Source organism: Perna viridis, chromosome 12 (genome assembly GCF_037379345.1).
Source record: "Perna viridis isolate PV_CMFRI_1.1 ecotype Kerala chromosome 12, ASM3737934v1, whole genome shotgun sequence".
Classification (NCBI taxonomy): domain Eukaryota; kingdom Metazoa; phylum Mollusca; class Bivalvia; order Mytilida; family Mytilidae; genus Perna; species Perna viridis.
This window is the reverse complement of record NC_142456.1, coordinates 17,491,335-17,507,510: the sequence shown is the minus strand read 5'-3', so window position 1 is coordinate 17,507,510 and position 16,176 is coordinate 17,491,335. Positions and strand designations below refer to the sequence as shown.

The 16,176-nt window shown below is 32.3% G+C and overlaps 1 protein-coding gene across 1 annotated transcript; it reads right to left on the bottom strand.

Annotated features, from left to right (window-relative positions):
* Positions 1-7,957: 7,957 nt before the first annotated feature.
* LOC148601507 (cysteine-rich venom protein VAR8-like) lies at positions 7,958-14,493 on the bottom strand. Its single transcript, XM_088555483.1, has 9 exons — positions 13,934-14,493; positions 13,446-13,468; positions 12,335-12,448; positions 11,600-11,690; positions 11,179-11,330; positions 10,472-10,566; positions 9,765-9,850; positions 8,905-9,003; positions 7,958-8,322 (listed from the first exon to the last, which is right to left on the bottom strand). Exons 1-9 carry the CDS (start codon positions 14,043-14,045, stop codon positions 8,210-8,212), a joined length of 885 nt encoding a protein of 294 aa, XP_088411609.1. The 5' UTR covers positions 14,046-14,493; the 3' UTR covers positions 7,958-8,209.
* Between the last annotated feature and the right edge of the window lie 1,683 nt (positions 14,494-16,176).

The following is a 16,176-nucleotide window of genomic DNA, read 5'->3' as shown; positions in this document are numbered from 1 at the left end:
CCGTCTGATATAAAGGTGCCACAACTCATTGTATTTGATAACTTAAGTTTAATAACTTTTCCAGTTTTATATTCCCGTTCTAAAAATCATAATGAATCGAAGGATAAGAGATTTAAGATTAATGCTTATTTCCCCGGCCGACTTGACAGTATTAGTAATTTTTGCGAAATCTGCGTTTTCTGTAAATTTTAATGAAATACTTCTCATGATTCCAAATGTTTTCTGGACATTTTTCAGTAGATCGCTTTTCTTCGACATAACTTATTCTATTTCTATTACGTATTGTTGATCAGAGCCATGCAACGAGCACGTTTCGATTGTATCAGCAAAATGTTTACATGATTTGTGCAAATAATCGAGAGAGGTTGATTTATCTTCTATCTTAATGAAGTTTTCTTTTTTGAGAAATTTAACACATTTGTGTTAAATTCCTGTTTTAAGTCTTCCAGATGTTTTACAATTTGTTTTTTTTTCATTGGCGAAACTCGGTTTTTAGCATCGACTACTTATTCTTGAAAGTTTAGAAGATTTTTTTTCCTTTTTCGAATGATTTTAAATTTTTTTTTTACAAGTATTTGGAAGACTTTTCTGATTGTTTGATACCGGACGCAGCTACTTCGATTGAAATTACTTCACCACACTCTCTGTGCAAAAGAGTTGCACAGGCGGAAGATAGTGCTTCAGAATGGTCAAAACAATAAAATTTAATAATTTCAAACGAATGCTTTTCACAAAGTAATTGAGATTTAGCTGACCGCATTTCAGTCGATGTATCTGATAATGACACAAGTCGATGAGTTGATAGCATCTTGAACATTTTATGACACAAATCGCACGATTCACAAAATGCCTTCTCACAAATGGAACACCATGATATAGCACTTGATGTAGCACCTTTAATATAACAAGGGTCACATTTTTTCTCAGTTTTCTTGAAAACAACAGAGTCTAACAACGAAATCACGAAATGATTTACAGAAAACTGATCTGTGTTTACATCCTGGTTTTCAGAGCATGATCCAGAATCAGTGATTTGTCGGCATACTGGACAATTAAAGGAATGTTTTGTTTGTCGTCTTCGTTGATAATATATAAGTGTTCAAACACGCGCAGCAAAATGTATGAAGACATAGTAAATATCTCTGATCCTTGAAAGTTTCTAAACAAATGGAGCAATAGATCTGTTAAACTGCCATCTTTATTTTCCTGTTGAGTTTCAAACTTTCCTGTCACCATCTTAAGAGGGTTATCTCAGTACATTTCTTCCTGGTAACATCAGGGTTAACAAACTCAACACTAGCTATTGGTCGTACTTATTCTTAGTTTCTAATTATAACGCAAACAAATTTATATCAGTATTTCGTTTCCTAGCTTAAATGACCAAAGACACCGTAAGAGAACATAGTGTATTCTAAACTAACCAGATATAAGCTCAAACAAAACCAAAGGAATAGTTTATGCGAAGTAGCTAAAGCGGAATACAACTGTCTGAACAATCTTAACACAAAAAAGAAAAGGGTTGCCACATTGAAAAGATACACATCATAAAAAGAAGAACTAAATATAAAAAAGTTCAGGTAAAATTATATGTTCCCTTATTTTTTACCAACATTACTTCGTTAGAGTAATAAGTTTCAAAGGCTGTTATATACAGTACGTAGGGCTACAAAAGAGCTGTAGATTTCACGCAAAATTAAACATTGCAGTTACGACTCGGCGATAAAAAGTAAACGAACAAAGACATAACGAGAAAACTTGGAACTAAATGAAGTGAAAAGTGAAACATTATGGATGACATTTAATCTTCAAACGACACCTGGAATAGAAAGATTCTTTATCATTATTTATTTAGAGTAATAAAACATGCTGACTTGTAAAAAGAAACCTGAATACGTATCAAATTACCCTCGGTAGTACCACAAAAGTGGACACAAAATTCAAACAAAAACGTTATACTCATAAGCGAAAGCCTTTAACTCTTCATCTCTATATCATAAAAATTCCATTTGTTGACGCTTGACATTGTCTTGCAAATCCTTCATAAACAAATTTACCCACTACATTTTTGTCGGTATGTAGGATTTCTGTAGGCTTGCAGTCTCGTGAAATTATGTAAGAAAATCGCCAGTGTATCGGGTTAGTACGACAGAGACGTCTCTTTTTGACGGAGAAATAATTTCTATTGCAAATATATATAAATTGTTTGCTGTGAATAATTTGAATGGCATTGTATTTGTGTTTTTATAACACAAAGACAGTTTTACTAATAGTCTTTCGTTCATGCATAACTATATTTTATCGTACAATACATCATGTTCTAAGCCCGTGCAAGATACACGTATATTTTGGAACGAGTAATATTGTCACAAAACTGAAGTCATCACTTTAAAACTTTTACGGCCGACATCGTGTACTGGTTGATCATAATGATGTTGCAATATACAAATACGTCTAAATATGTTTCGTCCGTCAACACAATTTCGTTACAAGTTTCCCTATAACAGTGTTAATACCCTTCATGTGTATCACAACCACTTGATATATTTTGGCGGGATCTGTATATAAGATGTCATATCATGGAATTTGTTTTAGACTTGACCAACATTTTAGCGACCATTAAATTTGAAAACAGGAAAAAGTTATTCCCTCCTTTTTTATTCTAGTCAGCGATGAATGGTTTGCACAATTTAAGTTTTTTAGTTTTGTCTTGGATGTACGCATTGTTAAATCGTCAATATAGTCAAATTGAATCCGAAAGGAAAATTAAACGAAAGAAGGCAAAACAAACGAAATTAATGAACACATGGCAAGTTTAATGTGAAGAAACTTCACGAACTGTATTATGTTCGAATAAAATTTGTAAGGGAAAATCAAGAGCACCAAATGATTGAATTTTGAAGTAAATACATGTAAGAAACTTACACTAACCAAGTTGTTTGCATTCATATGTTTTTGTCCCTGCAAATAAAGCCCCTCAAAAGTAAGATATATTCATATTGGATATACAAACATTGTAACAATTTATAAGTAGGAGCTCGATTTTGGAACACTGTCACGGAAAGCAGGATATATATGTATATATATAGTAATATTGTCCATTTTAGATAACCTAACTTTCAGTCTCGTCCCCCTAAATACGGAACTACTATAATGGGGTATCTTAATACACTAAAAATATGCATGTAAATTACAAACGATGCAATCGATTGACAGTTGGCAGTATTGATACGCATTAAATAAATGCTTCGCGGCTTATTCAGCTGAAACCGACTCAAAGTTCTTTATACACTATAATCTAACCAACGATTAAAACAATCCTTAAATTAACAATATAATGGATACTTTATTTAACAGAAATAATATCGAAATATTAGGAAGAATCCGTTTAGATAAGTATTTAATCCATAGCTTTAGGCATACTATTTTAACAATTGAAGTGTTGTATGTGAGTTGTCCAGTATTTATGTATGGATATACGACAAGGTATTAAGGTATGAATATTGCCTGACATATTGCAATAAACCGGTGAAATGACAACAGAAGAAACAACAACGACTAATTTTATAAACTTTATTATAGACAAATATATGCAAAATGAAATCGAATATTAGGTTCAAAATTATCTATTGATTTGTTAGGGATGAGTACTCACATGTACGATATTTGGCATTTTAAAACTAATATAACATTTCATAGTTCGTCAAAAGGAAATCATTTCATTTCAATAACTTGATAATTTACCTCGATCACGTAATGTGTGTGTCAGATACTCTTACCGTTGCAAAATGTGTACTTCTTGATCGCAAATTTCCTACTTTCATTTCGCTATCAGCCATTCTGTTTTTTGTCGTGAAACAAACAAAGAAAACAAACAATTGCTTTATTGTCAATTATGACGTGCAAAAATGAACTGAACAATTAAACATAAATCAAAATGTACATATAGTTAACATGATTTGAATGATTTTAGTAACACGCAGATATTAGACATAAAAGGATATTGTTGCAACATAAAACATTATGTAAAAAATACAAGTATGACGATGATAAATGCAGTGATCCCATTTTATTTAAACTAACTTTTTTAATTAGGAGGCAGATAACTTGATTAAAATGACATATATATTTTTTGTGAAATATTCATAAATTATTTAAAACTATTCATACTGGTATAATGAAAAATGAAATAACATTGTTATTTTATTTGGTATCAGATTATTTAAATACAAATCTATATAATATATTTACAAATTATATTTTTCTTGCTTCATATAAATTTGTCAGAACAAATGGAGTTGATTACAGATAAAAGCCATGTAAATTTCTGTTTATTATTTAATTGGTTTAGATTTGGGTACTTAAGAATGATGTCATCAATTATTTTCTTTCTGGCTTGACTCAAAGAGTTGCATTCTAACAGAAAGTGAATTTCAACTTCTACATTTTGATTACACAGTTTATATATCCTCTTATCAGTCGGAATATTTTTATATTTACCAATTTCTATTTCTAGCTTGTGACAGCTTATTCGAAATTTTGTAATCAATCTTCTCTGACTAAAGTTATCCAATTTGAATATGATTCATAAACTAACTTATCCTAGATAACCTATACGTTCTTAACCTATGACCAACATGACTTGTTTTCAGAGTGAAGTTTTTGTGATTCAATGAAGGCCTCATATATAATGCTATTAATCTAATAATATAGATAGCTTAAATATTTTATCATTTTAAAAAATTTTTATACCGGTGCACCTGGTCCATGCTCCCAGTTTTTAGTGGAGTCCGATTTGCTCATTTGCTTTTGTTTCTTTGTATGCATGATTGTAGTTACTTTATGTTCTTTGTTGTGTATGTCTGTTTTCCATGTCTGGTCTTTGTCCCTGAATTACATTCTTTTGATTACCGCTATAATCTTGGTTCCCTTGATTACTCTCTCTAATAATAGTGAATGTCTACCCAATACATTTTTTTAAAGTTTTTCGTGCAAAAATATGTTCACTTAATATGGCCTTTACAGAGTCCAATTTCTTTACAAATTATATTTGTCTTGGTGCAATACTTTTCTAATCTACAGTTCAAAATTCTAGTGAAAAGTGTACATATATGGCTGCCTACTGTTAGGCCTCTATAGTTCGCAGGATCATCGCGGATCCCACTTTCAAATATTGGAACTACTATTGCTCTAGCCCAGGCTTTTGGAAATTTACCACTACTTAAGATAAAGTTAAAAAGTATATGCAAGATATCAATAATACAATTTTGACCATATTTAAGCATTTCATTAATACTGCATCGTAACTACTTGCTTTGTTATTTTTAATGAGCTTATAATATTATTAATTTCTTTTTTTAGAAATCAGTTTTTCAAGTTCTGCGAATATTTAAGTGTCCTCGAGATCCCTCAAACTGTTATATATATCTTGAGAAGTTCTGACTCTCTTTTTATTCAAATCTTCAAAATACTCTATCCAAGAGCTAGCTGATATATCACATGTATTTTCAGATTTATTCTGAATCAAATTTTCAAGTAAATCCCAATATGTTTTTTTTAGGATTATCTCCTTGAAGTGTATCCAACTGGTCTACAATCGACTCATAATACTGCCTAATTGTTTTCTTGCGGATTTTTCTGTATCTTTTTAATGCACTGAAAAAAGAGCCTCTAACATGAAGATCTTTATCATTTTTATGAAATAACTTGTGCTTTTGTTCTAAATCTCTTTTCATATGAAGGAGAGATTGGTCCTGCCATGTTTAATCGTTTAAGATTTTGCAATATATACAGATTCAAATGGTACAGAATTTTTTTATTATTTTCATTTTTATTATCAATAATATATTTGATCTCTTCCTGTAAGTTATTTAAGGACAAGGCCTTTTGGGACCAAATATATAAATATTTTTTCGCATTGGTACTAATTTTTAACATTATGATAAGAAAACCATAAGACATGTTGAATTTTTCATTTTTTATACTATAAAAGTTGCTTTGAATTGCTATTCAAGTATTTTTGAGTTAACTATAACCAACCTTAAAGGAACTAGTTTTCTTGGAATAAGTACGCGCGTCGTCGACATTTTGACGCTATAGTCCAAACTTTGCGTAAAGTCAAGCTATTAATATATTAAGCTTTTTTTTTTACATAATTATAGTAATAACAGGTTTTTTTATAATCCATTACTTTAACTGATTTTACTTGTCAGGCAAATTTATTTTCTCTAACTATATTATAAGGGACGATAGAATTTTTGCCAGAATTCCTGAGACTTGAGGATTTTTCCTGTCATTTATTGTAGTTTTTATTGGCTATCATGAATTTTTGAATCCTTGTTAATGATACTCTTGTTTATAATTGGCTGTCAGGACACTTTAGAATACCAGTATAAAAATACAGAGAATCTCAGTGTAATGGCGGATAACTCGCAGAGTACTTCTCAGAAGCTGCCAAACAAATACACTTGCCAAATATTCAGAGAAAGTCATGTAAACAGTGTTCGTAGTTGAACGTACCAAAACAGCGCACCTTGAAAAATTAATATCAGTTATATAGATAATATGATTTAAGTTATAATAAGATATATGGGTTACACGTTGTAATTCGCCCAGTGAGAATCCAAATGCTATGCGTTGTTTACATGTACTTGTTATTAATGACTACATATGTTCCCGCATATGGTGCTATGGAAACTTGTGGACCAGGATAAAGTTGTTTTCCTTGTTATTGACTATTTTGCTTATCATAATAATCCTGACACATGAGAGAGTATATAAAAGAAGTGTCAACTGAACGGGACCACTACTGTCGGCCGGCGAGCCCCGCTCGTGTTACAATATATACTTTGATGTAATAACATGAAAGTTATTAATAACATTGTAGAATATATTAATATAGTGAAAAATGATGTTCTGCGCCATTAGTTAATTGTAAAGACGTCATACTGGTGCCACAATTTTACGTCATTAAAAAAATGCTGAGAGTGAATTTTGTTGTTTTTTTTCGAACATGTTCACATCCAGAAAATTATGTCCACACCCAAGAAACAACATAGATAAACAATTTTAAAATGTTTTTTAATGTTGTATGCCCTAGGTTTACCACTTTGAATCGACACGAGTCTATGTTTAAATTTTCTGTGACATCGAGCCGTTCCCTCAGCCGTTTTGTGTTGTATGTCATATTTAGTAGTTTTCAGATAGCTTTGAGTACAGTGTACCTGAAGCGCCCACAATTTTTCAGTTTCGTTTTAATGTTTTTGTTGTGGTTATTTTTTCTTTTTTTCTTTTCGCAATGCGATTTTTTGTTCGATTTTAATTTGTTTGAAAATGTTTCAATATAGCGCATATTTTTTTTTCTGGCTTTACAATGCCTGAGCTTTGGTCACTCTTGACGTAATTGTACTCCTTAAGTACCTAATACAATCACTGACATTAAATTTCTTTTCATTTTATCCCTAAGATCGTGGGTAAACAAAGCGTGTGTGTTTTGGTGTGTTAATATCTGTCCATAAAAATTCGGAATGCCAAGAAAAACAACAATTACTATTATAATCTTTTATATCACATGGCCTAATATATAAAATGAACTTCGACCTGAGTCAAGAGAAAAAGTAGTACTGGGCAGACACTAAATTCCAACCGATATTTGGATGTCGTGCAAGAATATCAGTTGCATTAATTACTCTGAGTGATAAATTCTAAAGAAAATTGTTTAAGAAGCAAACCAAGTGCCTGTTTCAGGGATTATTTTTGGTGTTTCGAAGGACATTTAGGCATGACCTCGGGTTTTGGTCTAAGCGGGATTATGAATCACACTTCGACCCCCGATATTGCAATTGGAGTGTCCCATGTGTTTTCCAGTCGATTTGAGTGGTTCTTTTTATTCAATGTTTACAACATTTAAAGTCAGTAAAGTGCTTTAAAAGGCTGTGGTCATTTACAGAAAGATACAGAAAACAGTCAAGCGATTTTAATCGCACTAAGGAATTGAACATCAAAACAATATAGTACATCTCAATCAGTCTATTTGTTAACATTTATTATATACTAATACATTCTAAATGCAATGAGGATACAACATATTTAAAAAATATATTTGGTTGGCATTTGCAGTGCCTTTTAGTTTTATGATAACAGCAACATGACAAATTTATCATTTCAAATTTCATACATTTTCAATGCTTTAACTAGCTCAACATAGCACATTTTAATGACATCTTCCACACGCCCTAGGGCATACAGCAGCGATGTTAACACCAGTTCTGCACTCTGTCATTGTTTTCTGGCTACATGATGAGTGTTCTGCAAAACCACATGTTACTACAATAGAAAAAAATATTGTCATTGCATTTTTACTGATATTAAACATGAAAGTTCTAAATTTCCATGACAAATATACTCAGACTTCATGAAAAAAAAATTAAAATAGTGCTTGTTATACTGACTCTTTTGAACAAGTTGCGGCCAATTGTTATACATAGCTCATTGCCAAAAAAAGATAGAAGTTAAATTTGTTTACCTTGTTGACAAGACTGTCCTCTATAATATGGAAGACATTTACATGTGCAAGTCTTCACGTCAAGAGTAGAAAAGTTATAATTAGTGTTCGTTTAATGTTATCTTTTCACAAATCGCTGCCATTTGTTTTATTTGTCCTGACTAAAAATAAACGACAATTAAAAGTTCTAACGTCTCCACAAAATATATGATATCAATAAAATGCGGCGACATACCAAATGCAAGTAATCAAAAAGACCATGATGTGACAGTTAACTTTGTACCAAATCAGAATGTATTAATGAATGTATTAAAAACAAGCATGACTGTCGAGTTTCCCATTTTTTGCCATGTAATCCATACATAGCTCTTTGTCGCAGAAAAGTAGCATTTAAATCAGCTTACCTTGTTGGCAAGACTGTCCTCTATAATATGGAAGACATTTACATGTGCAAGTCTTTACGTCAAGAGTAGAAAAATTATCACACATGTTATCTCCACAGTCTGAAATATAAAAACTCTGTTATAAACTTTTAGACTGTTACGTGAGATTTTTGACAGTCTGAAATACAAAAACTCTGTGATAAAATTTTAAATTGTTACGTGAGTTTAAAGAACTCATGTGACAAACATATTAAAATTAATGACGTCTTAAAGCATTGTTCTATGTTCTCCGTGATAATAAATTCGCCGTAACAGTTAAATGTTTGTGTGTTTTGTGTGAATTATACCAATTCTTGTTCAAACGAATATTTTCGTTTGCTGAAAAACGTTATCTAGTTGCACAAAAAAAATGCAAAAAAAAAAAAAAAAAATTCAATACCATCCTTTTTAACGCAGAGTTGATCAAACATTGGACACAAGAGCTTTTTGACTTAAAGCTGTTAAAATTCACCATGACCTATGTGACAATCTGACATTCGTGAATAGTTTGTGAAATAATGCATACCGTTGTATCACGACGGGTATTGATTTTTATTTATATTTTCCCACCCATAAAGTTGGCATTCATAATGTATCTTCTTGTAACGGATTTATTTATTGTGTTGCAAGAAGTGATAACTAGCGCTTTGTTGACCATTGTGTGACTCGATGTTAACAACAAAGGGTATCAATGGTTTCCGTGTGTATCATAATTTTAGAAAGCTTTCTACAATATAAATACCGGATCGGAAATAAATCGAAGAGACTTTTAAACCCAAGCAAGACTGATTTTAGACATAAACAATAATTGAAATGCAAATGTCTCAAACACAATACCGTACCACAAAGTCCATTATTACAATGGTTTGGACAATCAGCGCACTGGTGTCCTTCCGCATATGGTCTCTGTATATCTTCTTGGTATTGGCTGTGATAGTAAGACAATGTTTAATTATTCCTTTTCCTCCTTATCAAACAGTATCACTATAAAACATTCCATTTAAAAGAATTTACTACTAGTTTAACAATAATGTTTTACTCTTTTCGCAATGAACACTTGCTTACCGATTTGATGCTTGACTTTTCTTTGCATTTACGATTTTAGTGTTTGTGCTCTTTACCTTCACAAAATGAAATATATTCATTTGTTTTATTATTATTATCTTCATCTTTTTCCTCTTGAAAACAAATTAGCTATTTTGTAATTAATTAAGTAGTCTGAATAAGAGTTTTGATTTGCCAACATACTATTTTATATGACAGTTTTCCTTTCCTCGTTTGTCTACCCCGGACTTGACTTTTTATGAGCAACTCGGCGGGTGTTTCTAGAAAAGCAGAGGACGCTTACCCTACCGGTGCACCTGGTCCATGCTCCCAGTTTTCAGTGGAGTCCAAGTTGCTCATTTGCTTTTGTTACTTTGTATTTATGATTTTAGTTACTTTATGTTCTTTGTTGTATATGTCTGTTTTCCATATTTGGTCTTTGACCCTGGATTACATTCTTTGGATTACCGCTATAACCTTGGTTCCCTTGATTACTCTTACTTACCCATAAGCATAATTACAGACCATGGACGTCTTGTCCTTTCTTCCAACACATTCAGCGTAACCGCATCCTACTTTTGTTATATGCCAGCTTGCTAACTAAAAACGAAAACACATCTTTAAACATGTGACTTTCCAAATCCCAAAGCAAATTTTTGATATGCGTACGACCCACATGAAACAATTGTATGGCGTGTACGATGTACTTAATATGTCAGTCATATGTATTTCTTCTTTTTACCATTGTTATTCTGATGTTGTAAAACGCAGCAGATGTCAATAAATCTTGAGTGAAAAACACTAAAACAATAAATTGCGCTGAAAATAGTGAGTAACCTGACCAACTGCCATGAAAAAGAGAGCAATAACAAGGGACATCAATACGGTATGTAAAGTCATACTTGCATAATAATTGGTTAGCTGTGTCAATAAATAAGGTACAACGTTGGAAACATGTAAACAGGAGATGCTATAATGCCTGTTTACATGTTTCAGCTCTGTGTTTAATAGTATTGAAGCCAACCAAGATTCGAGTAGTAATTCAAAAAATATATTCCAAGGACAGTGAATAAACGTGGATAATAGATGCACACATAAAAGAACATGAAATACAAAAGCAATGGTTTACCCGACCCAAAAAAACGAATTGCGATCTTCTGTTACTACCATCGCAATAAATATATCAATGTTTATACAATATAATTTGCATACCTGTGTGAAGTGTCCAATATCCATCCATGATAAAGTTTTGGTACCAAATCCATAGACAAAGTTAATTTTTTCATCATACCATTGTTTTATGCACTCTTCCCAAGATGTACTCCCAACACACATGTTTTGCCCGACGTAGATTCCGGGCAAAGCTAGAAATACATCGAAACAAATAAATCCTGTTCAGTCGTCCAAGTTCGACTCAACAATAGAATACCTTAACTGTACTAGGTGCCAACAAACAAATTTACATATTTTCCAATTATCTACGTTGTCGGTTGATAATCAGTAAACCCTTGCTCCGATAACTTTAAACGATTATATGTTTCACACAGATATATTTCGATTCCTCATTTTACAAATAACATCAAGACAGAAGCCAACATATTTTACATAAAGGGACTTGTGGTTGAGTACTTACTGTCAGGTCGTCTGTTTACAAGCTGGTCATGGTTGTACGAACATGTCTCTGAATGACGCTGAGCAGTTTCCGCCAACTTATCATCCCAGTACTAAAATATACATTGATTATCCCATCATTATGTAGATAGCAGTGATTTACAGCTCCCTGGATAAAATATTTTGAAAATTCAATTGTGAAATAAATTATGTAATGTCACTCTCGGACTTTCTCTCGCAAAAACTTCAACACAAGAATTTTAATTCGCCGATTACAAAGTTTAAAATATATATTGAAATAGCGATGATTTTTGAGAAAATCTATGAACTAGTAATTGATGTGGTAGTATATTAATTATCGGCAATAACCTAAATGCAAGTAATCGTGCAAAGAAAGCTGAAAGAACAAGTTCCGCGCACTCGCTACATCGGCACTCGTGTTCATGATTTGGTTATTCATTTTTCCAATTAATTATCCTATTATAAGATGTTGAAACAGTAATATCAACACATTTTGTTAAAAAAAAGAAGAATTAAGTAATGTTTGATAAAAGTTTATATATGGTATGATTTAGAATAAAATATGCAGCGTCTTATGTTGTACAGTGAGACAGTGAAGTCTTTGGCTTACCTAAAATCATCCAAAAGTCAAGCCACAATATATTAGATTAACAATTCAAAAAGACGTTTTTAGGCTTAAACATTTTCCGCTACTAAACCATTCCAAAATGGGCATTATATAATTCTGTATACTTACCAGCTTCATCATGTTTGTGGCATTTCTACCTATAAGCCTTCTAAACTTGTTATGTATGTCTACTATAGGCTGTCTGTCAGCTACAGCTATCCCTGCCTTTTCAACTTGGTATTGCTAATAAAAGTTACAAAATTATTAGAACTTATTATTGTGACCTATTATACTATAACCTTTCCATGGAAAGCACACGCGAAGCGATCGCTTGTTTGTTTTGTTTGTTTGTTTGTTGGGGTTTAACGTTCGAGCAGCAATATTTCAGCTATATTCAGACAATGAACATGAAATGAAAAAAAAGGATGGGTCACAAGGATAATAGGGTCGACAAATTTTGATTGCCACTGGAAAAAGGGGGTGGATAAGGTCGGGCAATTTAGGCTCCTGTGGCGGAGCGCAAAGGTTCCTACTCCTATCGAATACCACAGCAGGTTCTTTCACGTGCGAGGAACGTGGCATCTTTCCCAAAACGGTGCACCACTATGGTTTGCGGTCAGGTTTTCCGTATTATAGCCTGACAACCCCAGCATGTAACACGCCAGGGGTACCCCATTCCACCACCTGGGGCACACATCCCAGTTGCTCTATGGGCAGAGCGCCTAGCCCCCGGCTAGGTTTCTGAGCACTATTTAGTCGCCTTTTACGACAAGCTTAGCGCTGCTGCAGGCCTATTCTTTTAACACCCGGACCTGCACGGGGCCGCAATTTTAAACTGGAAAAGCTGTCGGTATTGTAGAGACCATTGATATAACTGTTGATATAGTGCACCTTTTATCATCTTCCTCGAACATATGAAATATGAAAATCATCAGTAATATAAACCCTCAAATATAAGAATCTTCGTTATTTTCAACTTATAATTCGTTCGTTATTGTTTTTCGTAGACGACGTTTTAATTCTATAAAAAATAAAAGTTAGGCATATTTGGTCACTTTAATCACAACTACTTATATGTTGGATGAGATTATCAAAGTAAATTACTGAAAAAAACCCAAATGTTGGTTTTGACATTTTTTAAACTTTTGAATATGAAGTATTGTATCAGAATCCACTAGTATTATGAAAGAAGTTCTACCACTTAATCAGATGCTAAAGGTTATCGATAAAGAAAACTTACCTGAACATTACTGTCACTTCTTCCTAAAACAGAATAATAGAATATTAGTTTAGAAATAAATTATTTGAAATTAAGGACTCAATAATTGAGTGTATGAAATGATAAAAATGTTATTGTGTTCAAAGTCTTTTAATTACAATTCCAATTATCAATGAGCACTGTATTGTCTTTAGATTGACGATAGACGGAATGAAATATAATAAAATATCAATCACTTTAATATTACAAATTACGGTGCACTGAATGCGTTTCCAAGAGTAACCTATCATCATCAGTATTAAAACCAATTACTTAGTATAAGGTAGATATAATTTAAATCAATGTTGCATTAACATACGGTTTTTCCCTTTTTTATTCAAATAATTTATCTTTAATTAAAATATTGCAAGATAAATAAAACGTTTTACATTTGTTGACAAAGCTAGAAATTTTTATTGAACTTTCAATATGGGACAAGATAAGCACGTAAATGATAATTAAAAATATACCTCCCTTCGGTGTAACAGGTAAATCTGTGACCCAGTCTTTCAATAACAGAGGATCTTCAATGCTGGCCGCAGCAGCAAGGGATATTATTGTTCCCGCCAGAATTGTCCACATGGCCACGTCAGGGTTTTCAATGTTTCTACAGCGAGATCGTCTGAGGTAAATCTTATATCAAAGTTATGACGTTAGATTTCAATAAAGTTTAATCATGTATATCTTGCTTTGAGGTAGGTGTTCTTTTATCACCTCGAATAAATTTATTTATCAGTTTCGTTCTTTGTTCGCTGATGTTTAATATTTCCTCACTATGAATGACTAATTAGATTTAATTTCCTTCTTTTAACAACGTGATTCCTTACTCATCGATTATTCAAATGTTGCTCAATATACTCTTAAAATCAAAAACATGTTTTTCAATGCCAAAACTCATGATTATATGCAATGCTACAACCCACATTCATGATATATCAAACCTTTCTTAATTTATAATATTTGGCATTCAAGTTGGCTCTTCGTATCAGTGTTAACAAGTTGACAGGCGCCCACAGGATTTTGTAAATTGCTTCATTAAATTTTATTTTTGTTTTGAAAACGTATCGGTGTGCGAAAATGCTTCGTTTCGTCATAGGCTTTGAAAAAAACGTTGCTATAGATATCATCGTAAGTTAATAAAGTTTATACATAACGAGTTTTTATATCCCTATGGAATGGGTTAGGCTCCTGAAATATGGTAATTATTTCTTGTTGAATGTAACAACTTTATTTTTGTTTTATTTTACACATGGCATTTTTTTTGGTTTCATAATATTTATAGCAGCTAGCTTTGCATGTATAGATGATTTGATTGCAAAAACTGCATATTTTTCCAAGCCATGATTTTTTGTTTTGTTTTGTGTTTTGTGTTTGTTTGTTTGTTTTGGTTTTTTTGTGGCATAATGCACAATTGTGAAACTAAATGACAGTTCGTTAATATGCATTTTCATTTCAAAATTTGTTATTTCCAACGTACAATTTATTGACAGTTTTAAGATATATTTATAGTAACGTATTTTGCTGTGTTAACGGACATCTAGTTTGGGATGTGTTCTAAAAACAGTGGGTATACACTAGACTTGCTGCATGTTTCGTATTTCGTCTGTTTATTTCATATAATTTTTCTATAGTTTCTGAATGTTCAACTTTATTTTCATCTTTTTCTTTCTGTTCATATCTATTCGTCTTATTCATTTTATTTCATGTTCATATCATTTTGTTCTGTCGTTTAATGTGGCTCTGTTCGTATTGTTGTTGGTTTTGATACCTTCATGTTTTTTTTACTGTCCATTTCGTTATGTCTGTATTCATATTATTGGTTTCATCTTTATGCTTTAATTGTTATGTTTATTTTTTTTTCGCATGCAACTTAGTCATTGTTTCTAGAAAAGCAGAGGACGCTTACTCTATTGGTGCACCTGGTACAAGCTCACAATTTTTTTAATGGAGGCGGGTTGTTCAAATACTTTTGTTTTTTTTTTTTACATGCTTTTGTGATCATAGCATGTTCTTTGTTGTGCGTCTATTTTATCTGTGAAGTCGATTTAAAATTGTTCTTGGATTATGTTCTTTTTGGTTACCTTTCGAGTCCTGGTACCCTTGTTTTCCTTTTACCTCGATAGTCGGAGGCAGTATGTTTTTCTAATGCTTACTATTTATGTCGCCCTTTGTATGTCTGCGTTCAATTTTCTTTCGGTTTCCGTACGTCTACGTTTATTTTACTGTCGGTTTCTGTACGTCTACTTCATTTTTCTATCGGTTTCCATACGTCTACGTTAACTTTTTTGTTACTGTCGGTCTCCATATGCTAATATTAATTTTTACTTTTAGTTTCCATACGCCTACGTTCATTTTTCTGTCGGTTTCCTTACGTCTACTTAATTTTCCGCCAGTTTCCAATACGCCTACTTCATTTTACTGTCGGTTTCCATACGCCTATGTTCATTTTATTGTCGGTTCCCATACATCTACGATATTTTTTCTGTCGGTTCCCATACGTCTACTATATTTTTTCTGTCGGTTCCCATACGTCTACGTTAGTTTTACTGTCAGTTTCTATACATCTACGTATATTTTTTCTGTCGGTTTCCATACATCTACGTTAATTTTACTGTCGGTTTCATAAAGTATACTTCATTTTTATGTGGGTTTTTCTGTCGTTTTCCTATATGTTTATATTTATTTAAATTTGATAGTCAGATGCAATATACCT